At 38.2% G+C, this 20,019-nt stretch overlaps 1 protein-coding gene across 2 annotated transcripts in view; it reads left to right on the top strand.

The window, feature by feature from the left end:
* The first annotated feature begins 3,867 nt into the window (after positions 1 to 3,867).
* The window catches only part of PUP5 (purine permease 5), a 42,522-nt gene continuing 26,370 nt past the window's right edge, over positions 3,868 to 20,019 (top strand). The window contains exon 1 of one of the 2 annotated variants that reach the window (XM_089803836.1): positions 3,868 to 4,005. Coding sequence is in view for 1 of the 2 variants with exons in the window: in XM_089803835.1 (XP_089659961.1) it covers positions 4,634 to 4,670 (37 nt within the window). In the remaining variant the exon portion in view is untranslated. Of the gene's footprint in view, positions 4,006 to 4,341; positions 4,671 to 20,019 lie in introns of those variants that run through there. The other variant, XM_089803835.1, reaches the window with a different exon arrangement.

Raw genomic sequence — 20,019 nt, 5'->3', positions numbered from 1 at the left:
TCCCTTTCCAGATGTGATGTTATCTGACCACTATTCCATTTATTTTTCCATTTCATGGCAAATAGCTGTCCAAAAAGTTGTCAAGTCACAATTCTTCCTCAACACTTTTGTGTTGATGCATGCTTCCACTATTGTTCATACCCTACGTGTCTAGAATCTAGAGCCACGTCCGCTTTTGCAAACCGAGTGGATTCAGTGGTGGAATGATGCCATTACCAAAACTGTTCGCTTTCTATGCATCTATGGACAACAATTGATAGTTTTCAGAAGGCGATCTTATGAATCCACTACTTCTGCGCTCCAAAAAGCTTATGAAGTTCTCACCCTTAATCCTTTTGATCTTGATTTGCAAATTCAACTTGCCAAATTTTGCCATGACAAACAAGTTGCCGATAATAATGTCGCTTGAGGAGCCCAAATCAAAACTCGCCTCCATTGGTTGGAGGTTGGCGACAAAGCTTCAAAGGAGTTCTTCTAGGCTCTTCGAGCCCGCCATATCAATTTTGGGATTAAAAAAATCAAACAAGGCACTTCTGTTATCTCCAGTCTCCCTGACATCCTGCAAACATTTGTTCATCACTATGATTACGTTTTTGCTTCACAGGGAAATTTGGTTGCTCAGGAGGAAGTTCTCAGAAAGTGTATTTTTGTTACTCCAATCGCCTAGCAGTTGAGCAACGCACTTTTTGTGAGCAACTTCTTACCCTCCGAGACCTTAAAGAGGTGGTTTTCTCCATGGCAGATGATAAGTCCCCTGAGTGTGATAGGTTTCCTTATGAATTTTACAAACACCTTTGGGAGCATATTGGTTTTGATCTGCACAAAGTTTATCTTGAAGCCTATCATTCTAAAAGTCTAGGAGCTATTATCAACAAAGGAAACATTAATTTCATACCTAAAGCTAGAGATCCTAAGGATATTTACAATTGGCGGCCCATTACCCTTCTCAATGTGTCATATAAGATTATCACTAATGCAATTTTTCTTAAAATTCACCACCTCCTTCCTTTAATTGTGCAGCCTGAGCAAACTGGCTTTATCAAGTCTAGATATATTCTTGACAACATTATTGTTGTCTGGGAAGGAAAGGAGTGGGCTCGCAAGTCCAAGCAGTCGACTGTTTCTTTTTTGAAACTAAATTTTGCAAAAGCCTATGACTGAATTGAATGGCCTTTCATTTTGGCTATGATTCGGGTCTTCGTTTTGGTCCCAATTTTCTGCAGTTCGTGGAGATGCTAATGCTTGCATTACCATCAATAACTCCTAATCTGATGCCTTGGGCTTTTTTGTTCCATCAGGCAAGGTTGCCCTACTTTATGTTCTTGCTATTTGCTAGCCCACTCCGTGTCTTCAGGTTTGGTTCATGGCATTTCTTTGCCAGAATCCTCTTCATAGTTAGTCAACGGTCATTTTGCTAATGATTCCTTTCTCACTCTTTTGGAGGATGAAGAAAACATCAATAATGCCTTAAATTGCCTTGACACTTTTTGTCAAGCCTTTGGCTCTACTATTCAATGGCATAAAATGTTTCGTTATCACCATTCTCTTTTGCTAGTGCCACCTTGGCTTAACCAGTTTGAATGGAAATGGATTGCTCATGGGGAGATCTTCCACTTTCTAGGCATTCCTTTTGCTTTTCAAGCGTCACCAGTGGATCTATGGAATGCAGTGCTTGCCAAGATTACTAAGAAGTTGGATTATTGGCTTACGAAACAGCTTTCCCTTGCGGGAAAATTCCAAATTTTCTTGAAAGTTCTTGCAACAACGCATGTCTATTATTCTTCTTGTTGGGCTCCTTCCAAAGCCTCCTATTAGAAATTAGAGCGATTGCTTCGTGATTTTCTCAAGGCCTCTAGTTCCGATCATCATGGCTTTCACAGAATTGCTTGGGATTTATGTTGTTTCTCAAAAGAGTTTGGAGGCCTTAGTCTTCTCTCCACTCAGAAGCAAGACCTTGCTTTGTGTGCCAAATGGATTATTTGTGCCATTGCATTTTTTCCGGATTTCCCATCAACATGCCTGCATGGAAGGGGATTGGCTTTCACACCCTTCTCATCATGCAAGAACTTGTGCTCATACAGGGCTCTTTTTTTATCAAGAGCATATGGAAAGCTTGAGAAGCTATCAAGCCTTGGCTTCACTGGTCTGGTGATGAGTTCTGTGATGGGCTCTCTTTGAACCAGCAGAACATTTGGTGGTCTCCCCTGTTTTCCATCTACGGTATTCCCCTTGCCAAGACTCAAGGTGCTAGTGCTTTGCATTTTTTCAAACAAGGCATCAAGACTCCTAAAGATCTTTTCTCTAGGGTTTCCATGAGTTTTAGATCTTGGGAAGATATGCAAGTTCAGTATCGTCTTGCCTGTTCAGATTGACAGACTTTTGACTTATTGTTTTCTGTAATTCCAAGACACATAATTCATAAAGTGGGTATTCAATCTGTTAGACCTTGGTGGACTGATTGGAAGTGGTATCCTACCACTCTTTTCACTAGTTACAAATCGAGTCTGGGTTATAGATGGTTGTCTCCCCATCTGCCGATGGTGGATACGCTTAATCAGAGATGGCATTTGCAATCTTATCTTTCTCAATGGTGAAAGTGCTTTGACACTATTTGGAGTGCTATTGCAGAATCCAAGATTGCCCATTATGCTTGGTGCCTGGCTTTTCAAGGTCTTCCCCTTGGGCCTTGACTCAAGCATATTGGGGTTCCGGATCCTAGGTGTCCATTCTGTGGCCAACCAGAGTCCTTGCATATTTTCTGATTTTGTAGATGTGCTCAAAATTATTGGCACTAGATTCATCATTTTTTTAAATCGTTTCAGCATGAGCCCTTTTCTTGGCACATGGTTATTTTGAGTGATTCCCCTAGGATCCCTAAAAAATTTACCTAGATTTGGCATACCTTCAAGATGAAGATTTTGTTCACTCTGTGGAAAGATAGAAATGTTGTTCTTTTCACTCACAGTTTTCTTGATATTAATATTGCTATGCACTAAGGTGTGCATTTGTAATAATGTAATGATATAGATTCAAGTGCAAGCAAACAAGGTGGCCCACCTTCACTAGCTTCTTAATCACTGGGGCAATGCTCCTTGTACTGTTGCCAAGCTACCTCCAGATGCCTTGGTTGATACCTCGACACTTAAAGGCCGTGGTCAGAGGCGCAACTTCTCAAGCCATTGTTCACACACTTCATGTTCCCAAGCTTCCTACCACCACTCTCCCAGCAAGGGTGATGATGGATGGAGGTGTCACTCAGTTCCCTTGCCTTGTGGTGGCACTGGGTGGTCCCTGACTCCTTGTCTAGGTGCTCGACGAGTGGTTTTTGGGAAATGGTCTTTTCGCCTGGAACTGGCTATTTCACCTCCACGACCTGATATGAAGGATGCTGACTAGGCCACTGATTCTGCTGATGCTACTACTGACGGTTGGATTGTTCCCAGTCCGCTTCCCAATCCCAAAGATGATTGGAGATTTCATGATCGAGATGAACCACCTCCTTTAGTAGACACTACTTTACTTGTCTGAAGATTACTTTATATTTTTTTTTGATGAATAGTTGATGTTTCTAGCCTCGACCGTGTGAACTCTCGTGGGGTGATCTTGTATCCACCAGCGCTTTTTTTGTGAATTGTAATCTTAATATATTATTTATTAATAGAAAATAACTATTCATAAAATAAAATAAATGACAACCCAAATGAACACCATATTGTTATTGGAGACCGACCTCGAAGAAGACACAAAATATGAAAATATGTTTCTCATGTAAATTAATTCAATTTGCCGCCTCCGCTGTAAACATTAATACGCTGGAGTCTCGACTAACAATTTCCCACCAAGCAATGTACATCCTTTTGTGGATATAGGGAAGTTGCGTTCAAGCCCCACCCGGAGCCGCCTTTCACAATTCTAATAAAAAAGCACGGGACTCTCGTGGGTCGATTGCGGGTAGTAATGGCGAAAACTGACATCTCCCAAAAAAAATTGGGTTTACTTTGACTGGTTTGTGCTTTATATAATGATTGCTTTGTTTTAGTTTTTGACTGCTACATAATGATTATAAAAAACAAAACAGAGAGTGTTTGAAGGCGCCGTTTAAGGTGTAACTTGCATGGACCCATCTTCAATGAAAATATTAGACTATTTAACACTTATATGGGTGCATATAAGTTGCCCGTATCCACTGGCTGCTTGGTGCTCCTCCTTCCATTCAGTTCACCTTAATCATTCATTGATGCAGAAGAAACCCACGTGTAATCACCATCGCATCACTAAGTAATAAATATCATAATGGATTGAATCTCAGTCACCAAACTCCACAAATGCAATTCACATTGCTGCTGCTCTTTACGTTCCTGCACATATATTAAACGTGGACAATATTTTTACCTTAACCATTTACCACAAGATCCACATATAAACATGACGGAAACGTGTAAACAGCAAACTTAAATGCGACTTTAACAAAGGGGACATTAGATTATTTTTCTCAAACTCTCCTTGTTAGTTTGCTGCATAGCCACGGGTTAAACATGACCGCCTTACTTTAACAATATCATAATGTGTGATTGACTTTTAAAAGGATTCTGGTCACACACATACAGTTTGTTTCCACCGTTAGCCCTTACTCATGGAGAAAGAGCCAGATCAACATGACATTCACCCAAGTAAGCAAAATTTGATACTGTCAGTGCAATAAATCGCGATTGCTCTGTAACTTTCTTCTTAAGTATTTGGTTTTCTTCTCAATTTACTTATAGTAGACACAGTACAAGCACCTTGTGTTTGTAGAGTTCAATTTTTCGTGTTACTAATTGTATCTGATTTTACCTCATGCTAGCGATCGATACTCGTTGTCGTGAGCATACAGAGGTTATTAACGAAATGGGTTCCAACTTTTCATGGTGTTAATTGTAATTAATCCCATCATATGCTAGAGATTCAATACTAATCATCTTGAGCAAAGGGTTATTAGGTCTACGAGTTTCAATTTTTCATTGTGGTAATTGTATGTAATACCATCATCACATGCTAGATATTCAATGCTAAATCCCTTAGCGTACAGGGGTTGTCACTGCCTCCCCGCTCTTTTTAAGAACGTTGCTGGTGCATAGAATATTTTATAGCATGATGAATTGTGGTTAACCCTGCTGCAATGAACCTGTGATCTCTCTGGACTGGTTTACAGGAAAATATGCATTTTTGTGTAACATGTGCCCCATGAATTTGTTCTGAAAGTATTTACTATGTTATTATATGTATAGTGGCACCAATGGGAATGTTCCTTGATGATGAGTTATGGATTTTGATGTCAACCCAGAAGATAATATATGTTTAGTACAACCATGTGTGGACGGACTCATGGGGTTTGGTTCATACCTGACATTGGTCACAGAGAGAAGACTAGATAGAAAGCCTGTTTTGAGCTTCCACAAATCAGGTGTCAAATCGGAGCTACTTCCTCGCATCACGGGGTCTAGTTATACCTGTGTTCAATCACGATGTCAAAATCTGAGGATAGAAAAATTGAACAAGACATAAGGTAACTAGACAGAAATCCCCTTTCCAGTTTTCACAAGGACGATCTCAAACACCAAAGTGGACCTATGACCTTGCAGGTTCTTGTTTTCTCCTGACTTTAGTTGTGAGCTCAAAGTCTGAAGGTTCAAAACTTGAGCAATATATAAGGTAAAAAGAAAGAAATGCCCTTGTGTCTTCTGAGCTTCCACAAGTGGGTATCTTTGCCGAATGGGTGTCTGGCTTATCTCTGACCTAAAACACAACCTACACCATTTTTTATCATTTCTTACTCATTATCCTTCCTCTTCCATCTTGGTATCAAGTTTCGAGGTATTATGTCCCCTCTGTAGAATGAAATGGAAATCCAGGGTGCATGGCTACATTAAAGCTTAGAGCTAGTTTGGGAAAATCTTGTTTGAGTTATTTAAAACTTAGTGCTGGAGTTTTCCAACAGATGCTTGCTAAATTCTCATTTCTCACATGTTAATCACATAGTGCGAGAAGACCCTAATATGGGTGAACTCTAGATGATCCTGTAGAAACAATGTTTCATGCCTTGTGATTCAATGTTCAAGGACTCATTTAACATTCCATTATCATGCAGGAAGGACTTGTAAATTTTTTGCGCATTGTAGGTTTTAGAGTTTACACAAGTCTGTTACAATTGTCTCTGCGTAGGAGCCCACTAAACCTCAGACTGCTGGTAGCCATGGATTAATAATGATAATTTGGTAGCTATTTGATGAGGTTTGTGATAGGTTTTTAGAAAATTTAACCCTAAACACTAGGAAACATAAGTTGACTACTTATGAAAACTGTTAGAGTTTGAATACAAGAATGTACAAAAATATCACACTGAAAAGCAAAAAATAAGTACACAGTATTGACTTATCAAACCTGCAGCTATTTTTCACTCTATCTAAAAACAAAAATACACTGAACTGGCTCATAACTGGAATGAATAAATCACTCACACCTCTGCCATTCTTTTGTAGATGAAGAAGGTTATGCCAAAAACAACAAAGCATGCATGCAATGATGCAAAGCAAACAGGGAGCTACACTCCTTAACCCAATCCTTACTATCAATGGATCAACACAACAGACATTTACCCTTCCAATACTCCATATGGGAAATTATGCCCTAACCATGCAAACAAATCTTCGTAATTTGGACTGTGAGGTTGGTACGAGCATACCTGTACCTTCCCCTGCATAACTGGGCACTCTTGAAGAAGACTAGTGCTGCATCCTCTCAATCTTGTCCTCTCTGCTATGCGCAGAATCAGATCTGCTGCTGTCATTACTGTGAGAATACAAGGCAAGCAACTTGTAAAAATTTCTCAATAGTTTTGGGCAAATTTTGAAGCAATAACCACTAATTTGTTTTATTCAAGTAATTGACATGGTTGTGGTTGATGTAGGGTTGATGGAGGCCTTCATTGTGCCTGATATCTTGACAATGTGGCTATTGTTATTGTGACCACTTATTTGAGTAGGCCTGAAAGTATACCTACTATGTACTCATAGTGATCATGTTACGGAAATCTGCCGAGTCCTGAAGAATTCATCCAAAATAAATAGGTTGACTTGTTACAAGCTGTGCCCAGGCCCTAGGCTCTGCAAGGATAAGATTTGTCCAGAGATAGATCATGAATGGATTTATTACAAACGTCTAAAAATTGAGTTTTGCCAACTGATCTAGATGCACTGGAATCAACCTATGACATTTTACTTGTACATTTGTATCATTCTTTAACCAGATATACCTAATTCATTATCATGATTTCCACTTTCAGAAGATAAGCCTCTTGTAAAACAAGTGATAAAATTTGTCAACATATTGAAAGGAAACTAACTTCCCCCCACTTCTTACAATATATATGTATCAGAAGACACATCTGATTATGTGCACATCAATTTTTGTCTGTTACTACAGAGAAACATATCTTATATCAATCAATAAACATTTCATTTCTTTGTTGATAACAAATCTGGAGAAACTAGTTTTCCTCAACACTATTTGCAATTGCCAATTAATAGGTAGGAATATAAAATCAATTGTAGTCCGATTTGAATAAAAGATTGATGGAGAGACTTAAATGTATTGTAAATACCAAAGATAAGTATTTGTCAACTGCACTGGGCTCAAACGGTGAACTGTATGTCCAAAGAAAGAAAATCATATTACAATGCTAAATATGGTGAATTGAATTAAGTTTTAACAACTGAATTAACAAGGTGGAAATCACAACTTCAAAGGTCCATTGGTGCAATGTGTCTCAATGGATGAAGCCAAATGCAAGTTTTTTGTAACTTTTAAAAAAAATAGATACCCCTCAATTGTGTCATCTTAGTGAAAGGGAAGATCCCAACATAAATAAGAGGGGTCATTTTGATGCTGAGTATTCAGTTTAACAGCTGTCCAAGTTCAGCTGCATTCAGTTATGGTTGACTGTTTCAAGTTGTTTGACTGGTCTTCTTTAGTATTTGCTGAGTCGTGTTCTGTTTAGCTTTAGTTGTTAGTAACTTAGTTGAGGGAGTTACATAGGAGTGAATTTAGGCATAGTTTGTTTCAGTTGACTAGCTGTTTGCAATCCCCGTAGGAGGAAGTTTGGGGAGGCGGTGGGGGGAGGCAGTGGGACTGAAATAAATTGGATTTTCTGCTGTTGTAGGGGGTTCAGTTTTGGGGATGTTGTAAATCTTATCCTGCAGAATAATGAAGACAATAATCATCTATTTTTTTTGGAGTACAGTTCTATGTTTTCTTTGATTTCCATGGTTCATTTGTTTCTAGCTTCTCTATTATGCAAGGAATGTAATTAACAGTTGTAGATCTGTGGTGTATCTGCATCAATTTGGTATTAGAACACTGATTGAAAGATGGCTCAGAGAGGGGCTTGAATGACTTGGGGAAGAAGAGGTTAGTGAAATGCCAAATTGAGAGATAACGCCTTGGGTGAAGAACTTCAAAGGCTACAAGACTTAGAGGCTAGGTTGCTTTGTGATGACTCTGAAGACGAAGAACGAGAAGTCTGAAGAGGGCAAGCGGCAATCTTAGACCCAATGGAGAGACTTATTGAAGCCGTCAACAAACAAAGCACTAGAACCAAGATTGAAGTTCTTGATTTTTAAGAACTAAATCCAAATGTGTTCTTGGACTGGATTCAAGAGTTAGAAAATTACTATGACATGGAAGGGAATGGAAGAAGATGATCCACGAAGGGTTAAGGTTGCAGCCTCAAAAATGAAGTCTCATTCAGCTCTGTGGTGGGAGAATCTCTGGAACACTAGGTGACATCAAGGAAAGGAGAAAATTAAGTTGTGACCAAAGATGCTGAAACATTTAAAGGCTAGGTTCATCCCATCAGATTATCAACAGAAACTTTTCAGAGAATTTCAGAACTTAAAATAGGAGTAGTCCTCCATATCTACCTACACTGTAGAATTCATGAAGCTACAAATCAGGACCAATCTGGAAGAAGATGAGGAGCATACTGTGGCTGGATACATCAATGGAATTCAATTCCTACTCCAGAATGGGTTGGCCCTACATAAAATAAGCACCCTAGATGAAGCATATCAGCTGACCTTGAAGGCTGAGGAGAAATTGAATAGAGCCAGCAGAGTGGCCAATAAAAGAGGTGGTAGTGGTTCAAATAGAGGAAGAGGAGGCTCCTCCAAATCAACTACAGAAGAAGAACCCCTACTTAATGAGAATCCAAATTCCTAAGGGATGGGTGGCTTTAAAGGTAGCTGAAGAGGACAACCACCCTTGGGAGGTTGGAAACCTTTGAGATGTTATATTTGTAGTGAAGCTCATAGAGATGTTGAATGCCCTCAAAACCCCAAAAGAGTTATGATGACTCAAGAAGAAGGAGAAGATCCCTTAGTAGAGGAGGTAGAAGTGGAGATAGGAGAGAGTTTAATGTTGAGAAGGACCATGGTAGCTGGGGGCAAAGAAGCCACCAAAGTAGACTAGAGGAGAAATAGTGTTTTCCGAACAGAATGCAAGTGCAAAGACAAAGTGTGCAAGGTGATTGTGGATGGAGGGTCCACGGATAACTGGGTAAGTGTGGAAATGGTATCAAATTAAATTTTGCTAGAATGTCAAAACCAAATCCTTATAAAAAAAATTTGGTTAAAAGAGGATTACATTGTACTTGTGAACTAGTCTTGCTTAGTTGAGTTTAAAAGTGGCCCATATTAAGACAAGGCATTGTGTGATGTAGTACCAATGGATGCTTGTCACTTTTTATTGGGTAGACCTTGTTTACCGTACTGGGTAAATGAATCAATGCATGCAGATAATGGATCAGAATAGCAGTAAGAATAGCAGAACTCCTTATATTATTCGCATACGCCAGATATAACATTATGCTTATGATGATTTTGATGATAAGATGATTACAATGATCCCGGAGGGGAGTATATATACATCTCGAGGAATCTTCCCGAAGGTGTCTGTCGGCCACATACAACATGTCGGCTACATAATAAGAACCTTCCCGATACCGACGACATACATCCCGATACACACCCTGTCGGCCGATACCGACGACATACATCCTGATACCGATGACATACATCCTGATACCGACGACATACATCTTGATACTGACGACATACATCCTAATACCGACAACATACATCCTGATACTAACGACAAACATCTTGATACCGACGACATACATCCTGATACCGACGGCCTATATCCTTGTTAGTGCCCGATATGGTTACACTTTTAAAACTTCAAGTGCAGAGTTTGAACCACTTTGAACTGAAGTTCGAAGTAGTTAAAAGCAGTTCAATGGTTCAGGTAGCTCGTCCTGCAGGTTCAATACAAGCGAAGTTCAGATTCTGGATTTGAAATGCAGATTTTTCAGTTCAAAAAGTTCAAAGCCCAGTACCAGTCAATGATTCAAGGTCATTACAGAAGTTTAGAGGGCACAATTTGGGGAGGCACTCCAGTCAAAGGACAGAATACCATCATGGTAAACCTTCAAGGTTCCTTAATTCAGAAGTTTGAAGTGGTTCAGTATTTCAGCATGCAGATTCAGAGATAGTTTTCGGGCCAAATGTCTTCAAATTTGGTGATTCGGTGGAGGAAGTTGATGCCTAATGTGTAAGCTATGGATTTGTTGTTTGTTGAAGATGCTCAAGCTGTAGATCGAAGTGAAGACCCATCCTATCATTGTGAAGGCAGCCCGATGACCAATGGAAGAGAAAGAACCGCCTAGGGAAAACCATCAATGGAGAATCCCATATGTTAGACGTGCAACCTGTCAGCTTTTCGCAGGCGATAGCATTATAATAAGTTTGGAAGGCCACAGGTCTGTCTGCAGTCACATAGCAACAGTTCAAATGAAACTAAAGATAGGAATACCCATGCTTGCGCATTCACATTAGACATCCTTTGGCATGGAAACATTGATAAAATCATAGCAGGGAAGCATGTTCAAAATGATGTCCAATGATCAATAGGGAATTTCAATTCAGCAAGTCGGATTTTCTGACAGTCATATAGACCCTCAAACAGAGATCTGTAACTTTTGACTTGGGCATTATTTTCAAAATCGCCTTGGTGAGAATGTGGAGAACTAGGATTTGGATAACATATCCAAAATTCAGCAAGATCCAATGGTGGAATAATTAGTTATGCCCCCCGTAATCAGGCTTATTTTTACTGTCAGAATCATTTCCAATCCACTCAGCATCATGAATATCTTATTTAAAATTAGATCATTCAAATGATAGGTGGCATATGTAAACTCTCTCACATAACGCAGATATATGACAGGTGTCTAAAATTAAAGTTTGGAAAGGAACAAATAAAATTATTATGTTTCATTAAACATTATAATTATCAGGATATATAAAAAATTCTGGGTTATAAACATATCTCTCGTATAATCTTTTCAAGACAGAATGTGAAAGATTATGTATTATATTATAACTTTAATGACATATGTCATTAAGAGTTAATATTCAAATAAGAATTAGTGGGAGATATTGCAAAGGAAGAGGGAAATCAAAAGTTTTTCAAGAATTAGTTACGAAAACCGAACAGTCACAAACATCAGAAAAGATAAATATGTTCCAGTAAATGTGAAGAGGAGGTTCCACTTCTTTTCTGTAGGGGAGACTTTGGTGCTGCAATACAGGAGAGTTTTGGGCTGAGAGTTCTGCTTTTTTCTTACAGGAGATTTTATGCTGCTGCAAAGGGGAGGGTAGAATGGTTAGAGTTTTAGATAGGCAGATATTGTAATGACAGTAATTGGTAGATATGATATAGGTGTTTTAGTTTTTGCATGACTTTGTGCATACAGATATTTGATGTCTATATATGTATCTTCTTGAATATGGCTTAGAAACCTTGTGTTCAGGCATGTTGAGTCAGTATTACTTTGTGAATCCTGATTTATTAGTTCTAGATATCTGGTTACTGTCTTTATTGCAGATAGGTGTTATTATTCATTTCTGTAGATCAGTTAAAATATCTCTTTGTTGTTAGAAATAATCTATACCTCACGATCCAAGAATCTGTGAGAGATCCTTTCATACTTTTGGGTAAAAGTGCAGGATATTTAAATTCATTGAATATTTCATACGGGGAGCTGTACCCGATAAAATTCAGAGCAAAGTTATCAATCCAATGATAACGTGTCCAACTGTTAGTGCTGATTCGTCTTCTCATTTGGGCATTTAGGGTTATATTTGTATGTATTTTCTTGGAGGACAATCTGTTCACTAACAGATTTTTGGCGACTCTGCTGGGGAAGGAAACGAAGATCATTGCCTAACATTTGTTTTCTCAGTTTTATGGTTATCTCTGCATGCAGGAGATTGGCGACTCTACGTTACAAACTTGTTGAATCCTTGATTTTGGAGTTTCAACCTGTACTATGGCAGCAATTGTAGCTCAGCCATGGGGTGCCCAAATTGGACCATTCGCCTTGGCCCAATATTCAACCTTACCAAGAAGGTCATCAGAATACCTTCCCAAGTTTCATGGAGATAGAACACAAGATCCGGCTGATCATATCAAAGCGTTTATTGTTGCATGCGGGATTCTTGGTGTACAGGAAGAAGATGTGTTCGTCAGATTGTTTGTTCAAAGCCTTGTGGGAAAAGCTGCAGAATGGTTTCAGCATTTGCAAGGTGGATGTATTACAACTTGGAATGATCTTGAGGAAAGATTCCTTGAGAGATTTCAGCCCACAGTCAATTCTCATCAATTATTGGTGAATCTTCTTCAAATTCAGATGAAAGAGGATGAATCTGTAAGGGAGTTCATTGATAGATTTAATCGAACTGTTGGTAAAATTCTTCTAGCTCTTCAACCAAATGAAAGAAATCAGGTATGCTTCTTTATTGCTGCTATGGATGTTGAAGTAAATTTTTGGTTACAACGCCTTGGAGTAAGAAATTTAGTAAATGTGCAAAAAGAAGCAATCAGGTTAGATGATGCTTTAATCCTTAGTGGTATGAAATCTGTAGAGACTCCCCCAATGAAAGAATATCTTTGCGGACAGCAACATTACACTGATAAGAAAGTTACAAAAAAGAGGTGTGTTCTAGAAAGACCCAGACCTACTTCCACTCTTTCCCATTTTCAGAATCTAACGGTTTTTAATGATGGAGACTTTAAAAAACCTTTGTTGGCTGAAGATGGTGCTTTAAAGATGTCAGGATTCTGTTGCGCACATATTGAAAATGACAAAGAGGAGCAAAGCAATGCTAAAGAGTTCACAGATTCAGGTAACAAGATTTTGCCACAATCTTTCTTCAACCCAGAGACTAGATCTCCCAAATCCACAAGTACGAAATGTTATCTAGTTTCAAATGGTCCAGATGGTAAAGATTTTCATAACGGTATTCAGGAGTTTAATCACATTGAAAGAATGAATGTTGATGATTCTTTGCATTTTGAGAATTGTAATCAGCAAGTTAAAGAATCTGTCATATATGATAATGAAGCCATATCATATTCTCCTTTGGGAATTTGTGCTGATAGTAATGTGACATATGCTGATAAGAATTTATCTTACTCTAAAAATTCTTTTTACCATGATGAAGTAAGATGGGAGAACGAGAATACTCAAGCTAAAGATGAGAATCCTAGCACCAATGATCCAAAGGGTGAAGAAAAGGCTGAAAGTCTGGGGGGTAAAATTGTCTGGAGTAACCTTAATCCATTTTTCATGCCAATGGAGTTTTGTGAGAATACTGCTATCAGAGAAAATCCTCTTTTCCAGCGTCAAGATTCACAATTAAATAATGAAAACCTGTTCAGTTCTTCCGTATTAACAGATTCTAAAATTCTGATGGAAGAAGGAAAGAGTGGGGTTAGTCTCCAGCCAGTTGAAAATTCTGTTGCAACATCATCTGAAAGTCTCACCTATGAGGAAGAGGAAATCACAGACACGTTCCTATCATCACTCAAGCTGGATGATTCCTCTAATGATGAACTAGATACTTGTTTAAATCAATCTGAGGATGAAGTATTCATTGATAATTTTCCTTTTCATCCATCTATACATGGCTTTGCTGATTTGGACTACGGAAGAAATGCTGGAACATGTGATGGCATTTTGGAAAAAGAAAGAGATGGATTTTGTGGCATATTGGATAACAATTTAGTTCTTGAAAGAGATCAAGAGAATAGATACTCGAAGGCTAATCCTATGTTGGATGAGGCATCACTATGGTTGCAAGTTGATCACAATCACGTGCAAGAGCTGAATCTTCATGGCAGCATTTCCAGGTGTTGCATATCATCTTTCAGTGAGCTTCCTAAACTTTATGCTTTTCAGCCTGGATTGGAATCTACACTTGGAGATGTGAAGGATCAAATCTCAAGTGAAGGAGAGTATTATGATGAGCTATGGCTATTTGGAAAGGAATGTTGGATCAGCATGTGTATGGACATTGCCAGTTCAAAGTTTGGCATTGAAGGAGTCGTCATCAAGCAATGGTTTGGAGCTGTTCCATTGAGGTACGCTTTGCTGATTAGAAAAGGCTCCTATTTCTCCCAGCCGGTAAATGGATTTGCATGATTCCTTTCCTTTCTTCTAGTTCTCATGGTAGGTTCTCTTCCTACCTTTGTATATATTTTGTAAATAAGTTTTGTTGTGCGTAGTGTAGTTGGAATAATGCGAAAGCTTCAGGCTTGCTGGTAGTTTTGTTTTGTTGTTGGTTTTGGTTTGTTGGTGTTGCCCTACTCCCCTCTGCCCTCTTTGCAAGCAGCTCCCGTTCTTCTTCTCTTGCTGACTCTATTCGCCCATGGATAAGGCACTGTTCTTCTCCCAGAGATTGCTGGAGTTCTTTGATTTTGTATCAAAATCAATCCCGCAGTTAGAGCCCCTGTTAGTGCCCGATATGGTTACACTTTTAAAACTTCAAGTGCAGAGTTTGAACCACTTCAAACTGAAGTTCGAAGTAGGTCAAAGCAGTTCAATGGTTCAGGTAGCCCGTCCTATAGGTTCAATACAAGCGAAGTTCAGATTCTGGATTTGAAATGCAGATTTTTCAGTTCAAAAAGTTCAAAGCCCAGTACCAGTCCATGATTCAAGGTCATTACAGAAGTTTAGAGGGCACAATTTGGGGAGGCACTCCAGTCAAAGGACAGAATACCATCATGGTAAACCTTCAAGGTTCCTTAATTCAGAAGTTCGAAGTGGTTCAGTATTTCAGCATGCAGATTTAGAGATAGTTTTCGGGCCTAATGTCTTCAAATTTGGTGATTCGGTGGAGGAAGTTGATGCCTAATGTGTAAGCTATGGATTTGTTGTTTGTTGAAGATGCTCAAGCTGTAGATCGAAGTGAAGACCCATCCTATCATTGTGAAGGCAGCCCGATGACCAATGGAAGAGAAAGAACCGCCTAGGGAAAACCATCAATGGAGAATCCCATATGTTAGACGTGCAACCTGTCAGCTTTTCGCAGGCGATAGCATTATAATAAGTTTGGAAGGCCACAGGTCTGTCTGCAGTCACATAGCAACAGTTCAAATGAAACTAAAGATAGGAATACCCATGCTTGCGCATTCACATTAGACATCCTTTGGCATGGAAACATTGATAAAATCATAGCAGGGAAGCATGTTCAAAATGATGTCCAATGATCAATAGGGAATTTCAATTCAGCAAGTCGGATTTTCTGACAGTCATATAGACCCTCAAACAGAGATCTGTAACTTTTGACTTGGGCATTATTTTCAAAATCGCCTTGGTGAGAATGTGGAGAACTAGGATTTGGATAACATATCCAAAATTCAGCAAGATCCAATGGTGGAATAATTAGTTATGCCCCCCGTAATCAGGCTTATTTTTACTGTCAGAATCATTTCCAATCCACTCAGCATCATGAATATCTTATTTAAAATTAGATCATTCAAATGACAGGTGGCATATGTAAACTCTCTCGCATAATGCAGATATATGATAGGTGTCTAAAATTAAAGTTTGGAAAGGAACAAATAAAATTATAATGTTTCATTAAACATTATAATTATCAGGATATATAAAAAAATTCTGGGTTATAAACATATCTCTCGTATAATCTTTTCAAGACAGAATGTGAAAGATTATGTATTATATTATAACTTTAATGACATATGTCATTAAGAGTTAATATTCAAATAAGAATTAGTGGGAGATATTGCAAAGGAAGAGGGAAATCAAAAGTTATTCAAGAATCAGTTACGAAAACCGAACAGTCACAAACATCAGAAAAGATAAATATGTTCCAGTAAATGTGAAGAGGGGGTTCCACTTCTTTTCTGTAGGGGAGACTTTGGTGCTGCAATACAGGAGAGTTTTGGGCTGAGAGTTCTGCTTTTTTCTTACAGGAGATTTTATGCTGCTGCAAAGGGGAGGGTAGAATGGTTAGAGTTTTAGATAGGCAAATATTGTAATGACAGTAATTGGTAGATATGATATGGGTGTTTTAGTTTTTGCATGACTTTGTGCATACAGAGATTTGATGTCTATATACGTATCTTCTTGAATATGGCTTAGAAACCTTGTGTTCAGGCATGTTGAGTCAGTATTACTTTGTGAATCTTGATTTATCAGTTCTAGATATCTGGTTACTGTCTTTACTACAGATAGGTGTTATTATTCATTTCTGTAGATCAGTTAAAATATCTTAGAAATAATCTATACCTCACGATCCAAGAATCTATGAGAGATCCTTTCGTACTTTCGGGTAAAAGTGCAGGATATTTAAATTCATTGAATATTTCATACGGGGAGCTGTACCCGATAAAATTCAGAGGAAAGTTATCAATCCAATGATAACTTGTCCAACTGTTAGTGCTGATTCGTCTTCTCATTTGGGCATTCAGGGTTATATTTGTATGTATTTTCTTGGAGGACAATCTGTTCACTAACAATCCTGATACCGTATTTACTGACGACAGACCTAAGCTAATTGATAGAGATGTAACCCATCATGGTAGAGAAAATACTTATAAGATACAACATAGAGGAAAACTCCATATTTTGACGCCTTTTAAGGAAGAAGGATCAGCGGAAAGAACAACTTTGTCACCATCTACAGTAGGGTGGAAAGACTTTTTAAGAGAATCTAAAGGAGAGATATGTTATCTGTTGTACCCGCATGGAAAGGAGAAATCAGATCAGAAAATAATTCCTTTGGAGGTGCAAGAATTGCTGCAGCAATATCCAGACTTGATACCAAGTGGCTTACCAGCTGGTTTGCCTCCCTCTAGAGGAATTACTCACCAAATTGACCTGATTCGTAGTTCTAAACTTCCAAATCAAGCAGCTTATGGGACAACTCTTCTAGAAAATAAGGAAATGACAAGACAAGTCACAAATTTAGTGGAGTAAGGATAAGTGAGAAAAAGTATGAGTCTATGTGCTACACCTACTCTACTGTCCCCTAAAAGGGAGGAAAGGGGAGAGACTATGTATGGATTTAAGATCCATTGAAAAAATTACAATGAAGTATCAATATCCACTACCTAGGATGGATGACTTACTGGATTGTTCGTTTGATACCAAGATCTTCTTGAAGATTGACCTTAGAAGTGGTTATCATCAGATTTGGATTCAGGAAGGTGATGAGTGGAAGACTTCCTTCAAAACCCAAGATGGATTATTTGAATGGGTGGTGATGCTATTTGGATTGTCTAATGCTCCTGACACATTTATATGGACAATGAATCGTGTATTTAGAATGCACAATGAAAAATTTGTGATGATCTGTTTTGGTGATATCTTAATTTTTAGTAAATCTTTGAAGAAGCATGTAGAGCATTTGGGGAAAGTACCTGACATACTTAAGAGTAGAAAGGTAATTCATCTATCATCAGATTTGGATTCGGGAAGGTGATGAGTGGAAGACTTCCTTCAAAACCCAAGATGGATTATTTGAATGGGTGGTTATGCTATTTGGATTGTCTAATGCTCCAGACACATTTATATGGACAATGAATTGTGTATTTAGAATGCACAGTGGAAAATTTTGAAAGAATTGATTAATATCAATTCTACACAACCCAAGAAGAACCTGTTAGCCAATAACCTATCACAAGAGAAGAATAATGGAGACAGAAGAAAAGTTGCTCTCAAATGTGAAAAATGCATAAGAGATAATGAGAAAAGTACAAGGCTCAACCTTATAAAGGTGAGATAGAAACCCTAAACTAAAAAAACTAGGTTGCACATTATTAATTAATAATGCACCTAAATGAAGCTTAAGTAACTAGAGTAATAGAAACTTATGTAATTAAATCAATATGATTTAATTAATAAGCATAAACGAAAAATACTCTAATAAATTTGTGATAATCCATTTTGATGATATCTTAATTTTTAGTAAATCTTCGAAGAAGTGTGTAGAGCATTTGGGGGAAGTACTTGATATACTTAAGAGTAGAAAGGTAATTTTTCTATCAAGATAAAAGTGAAATTTGTAAGTTTTCTGCAAATGCTGATAAATCAAATACTGATATAATGCCTTTACTCTTGCTGAAGATAGTCTTTATATACACTAGACCATATATTAAATATTCTTGTTGTGATGTATAGTTCTGCAGTAAAATATTTATCTCTGCTATAAATCGTATGAGGCAGTAAATGCTAAAGGAGCAGACTTGTATTTGTTGTGTGTCCTTTATCCACACTCACACCCCATATATGTATAACAACCAAGGGACATGTCCTTAGAAAGGACACGTCCCTCTCTAGGTCAGCTTTAAATTAATTGTTTCTTATGAAATCGGTGTCTCTTGTGGATGGCCATTAGTTAGTAATTAAACTAACCAAATTTATGCAATTAGACTTCAACAAAAGTGCCCCAAAGAGATGCTGATCACAATGAAGCAATAAACATTTATATAGGCCTATTCAATCAAAGATTTCATGCATATATTGGATCTGTTCAATCTGCAGATTCAAATCAGTATGATATTAGAGTTACCTCATACAAAATTAACAAAATTTGCAAGGATAATTTGTTATTTTTGGGAAATGTCATTTCATCAGATGGATTGAGCATGGATTAAAAAAAAATTCAAGACTAGTCTTGAGTGGCCTACTCTTCAAAAAGTATTTCTTAGGTAAGGAGCTTCTATGGCTTGATAAATTTATATGAGAGATTCATCAAGAAATTTCAGTGGCGTAAGTGCACCATTGACTAATTGCACAAAAGGGGAGGTCTTTACTTGGACGAAGGAAGCTGATATTAGTTTTGAACAGCTGAAGAAGAAGGTTACTGTTTACCGTATAGGGTAAACGGATATTTATCGCATGTAGTACAGTAAGATATAACATAAAACAAATACTTTATTCATATACGCAATATGCACTCCAATGCTTACAATATGATTATGATGATGTCTCAATAGTCCCTTTTAGACGGTGTACATATATTTTCCCGAAGGGGTGACTCAACCATCACGCGCCATTTTGGATACAATTCTACCCGTTGGCTATAATATAGAATTTACTGACAACATCATCCCCTCGAAATGTAAAGTCATCTCCAGATGATAAAATAGAGACAACCCTTACAACAAAACTCAAATTATGATCAAAACAAATAATTACATCAATATGTAGACACTAAGAAGAGGGACACGTCCCTCGTGTAGTAGACGTCCATGCCCTCAGCTCATCCAGTTCTGCTCAAAGCTTTTACACTTGCTCCTTCCGTATTTTAAATTCTGCTTCAGCCTCCATCTGAAGCTCCAAAGTTGATTGCATCATTCTAGCAATCTCTTCAAGCTCTTTCTCCTTCCCTTCTGCTCCCCACTCTTTCTCTACTGCTAACTGTTCCTTCTCCATTGCCACCTTCTATAGCTGACTTTGTCGTGCTAACAATGCTTCCCTCTTGGATTCCCAAGCTGCCCTCTCTGCGGCTAGCTTGGTAGCTGACTCCTCCTGAGCTCTGTTTGTTGCTACCTGATTTGCCTGGTTCCTCCGAAGGATGTAATATGCATCCCTGTGTATCTCGACTATCTCCT

The sequence above is a fragment of the Cupressus sempervirens genome, chromosome 10, assembly GCF_028749045.1.
Source record: "Cupressus sempervirens isolate cs-2001-9-10 chromosome 10, ASM2874904v1, whole genome shotgun sequence".
In the NCBI taxonomy this organism is placed as follows: Eukaryota; Viridiplantae; Streptophyta; class Pinopsida; order Cupressales; family Cupressaceae; genus Cupressus; species Cupressus sempervirens.
Note: the sequence above shows the minus strand (reverse complement) of the source record. Positions and strands in the feature narration are given on the sequence as shown.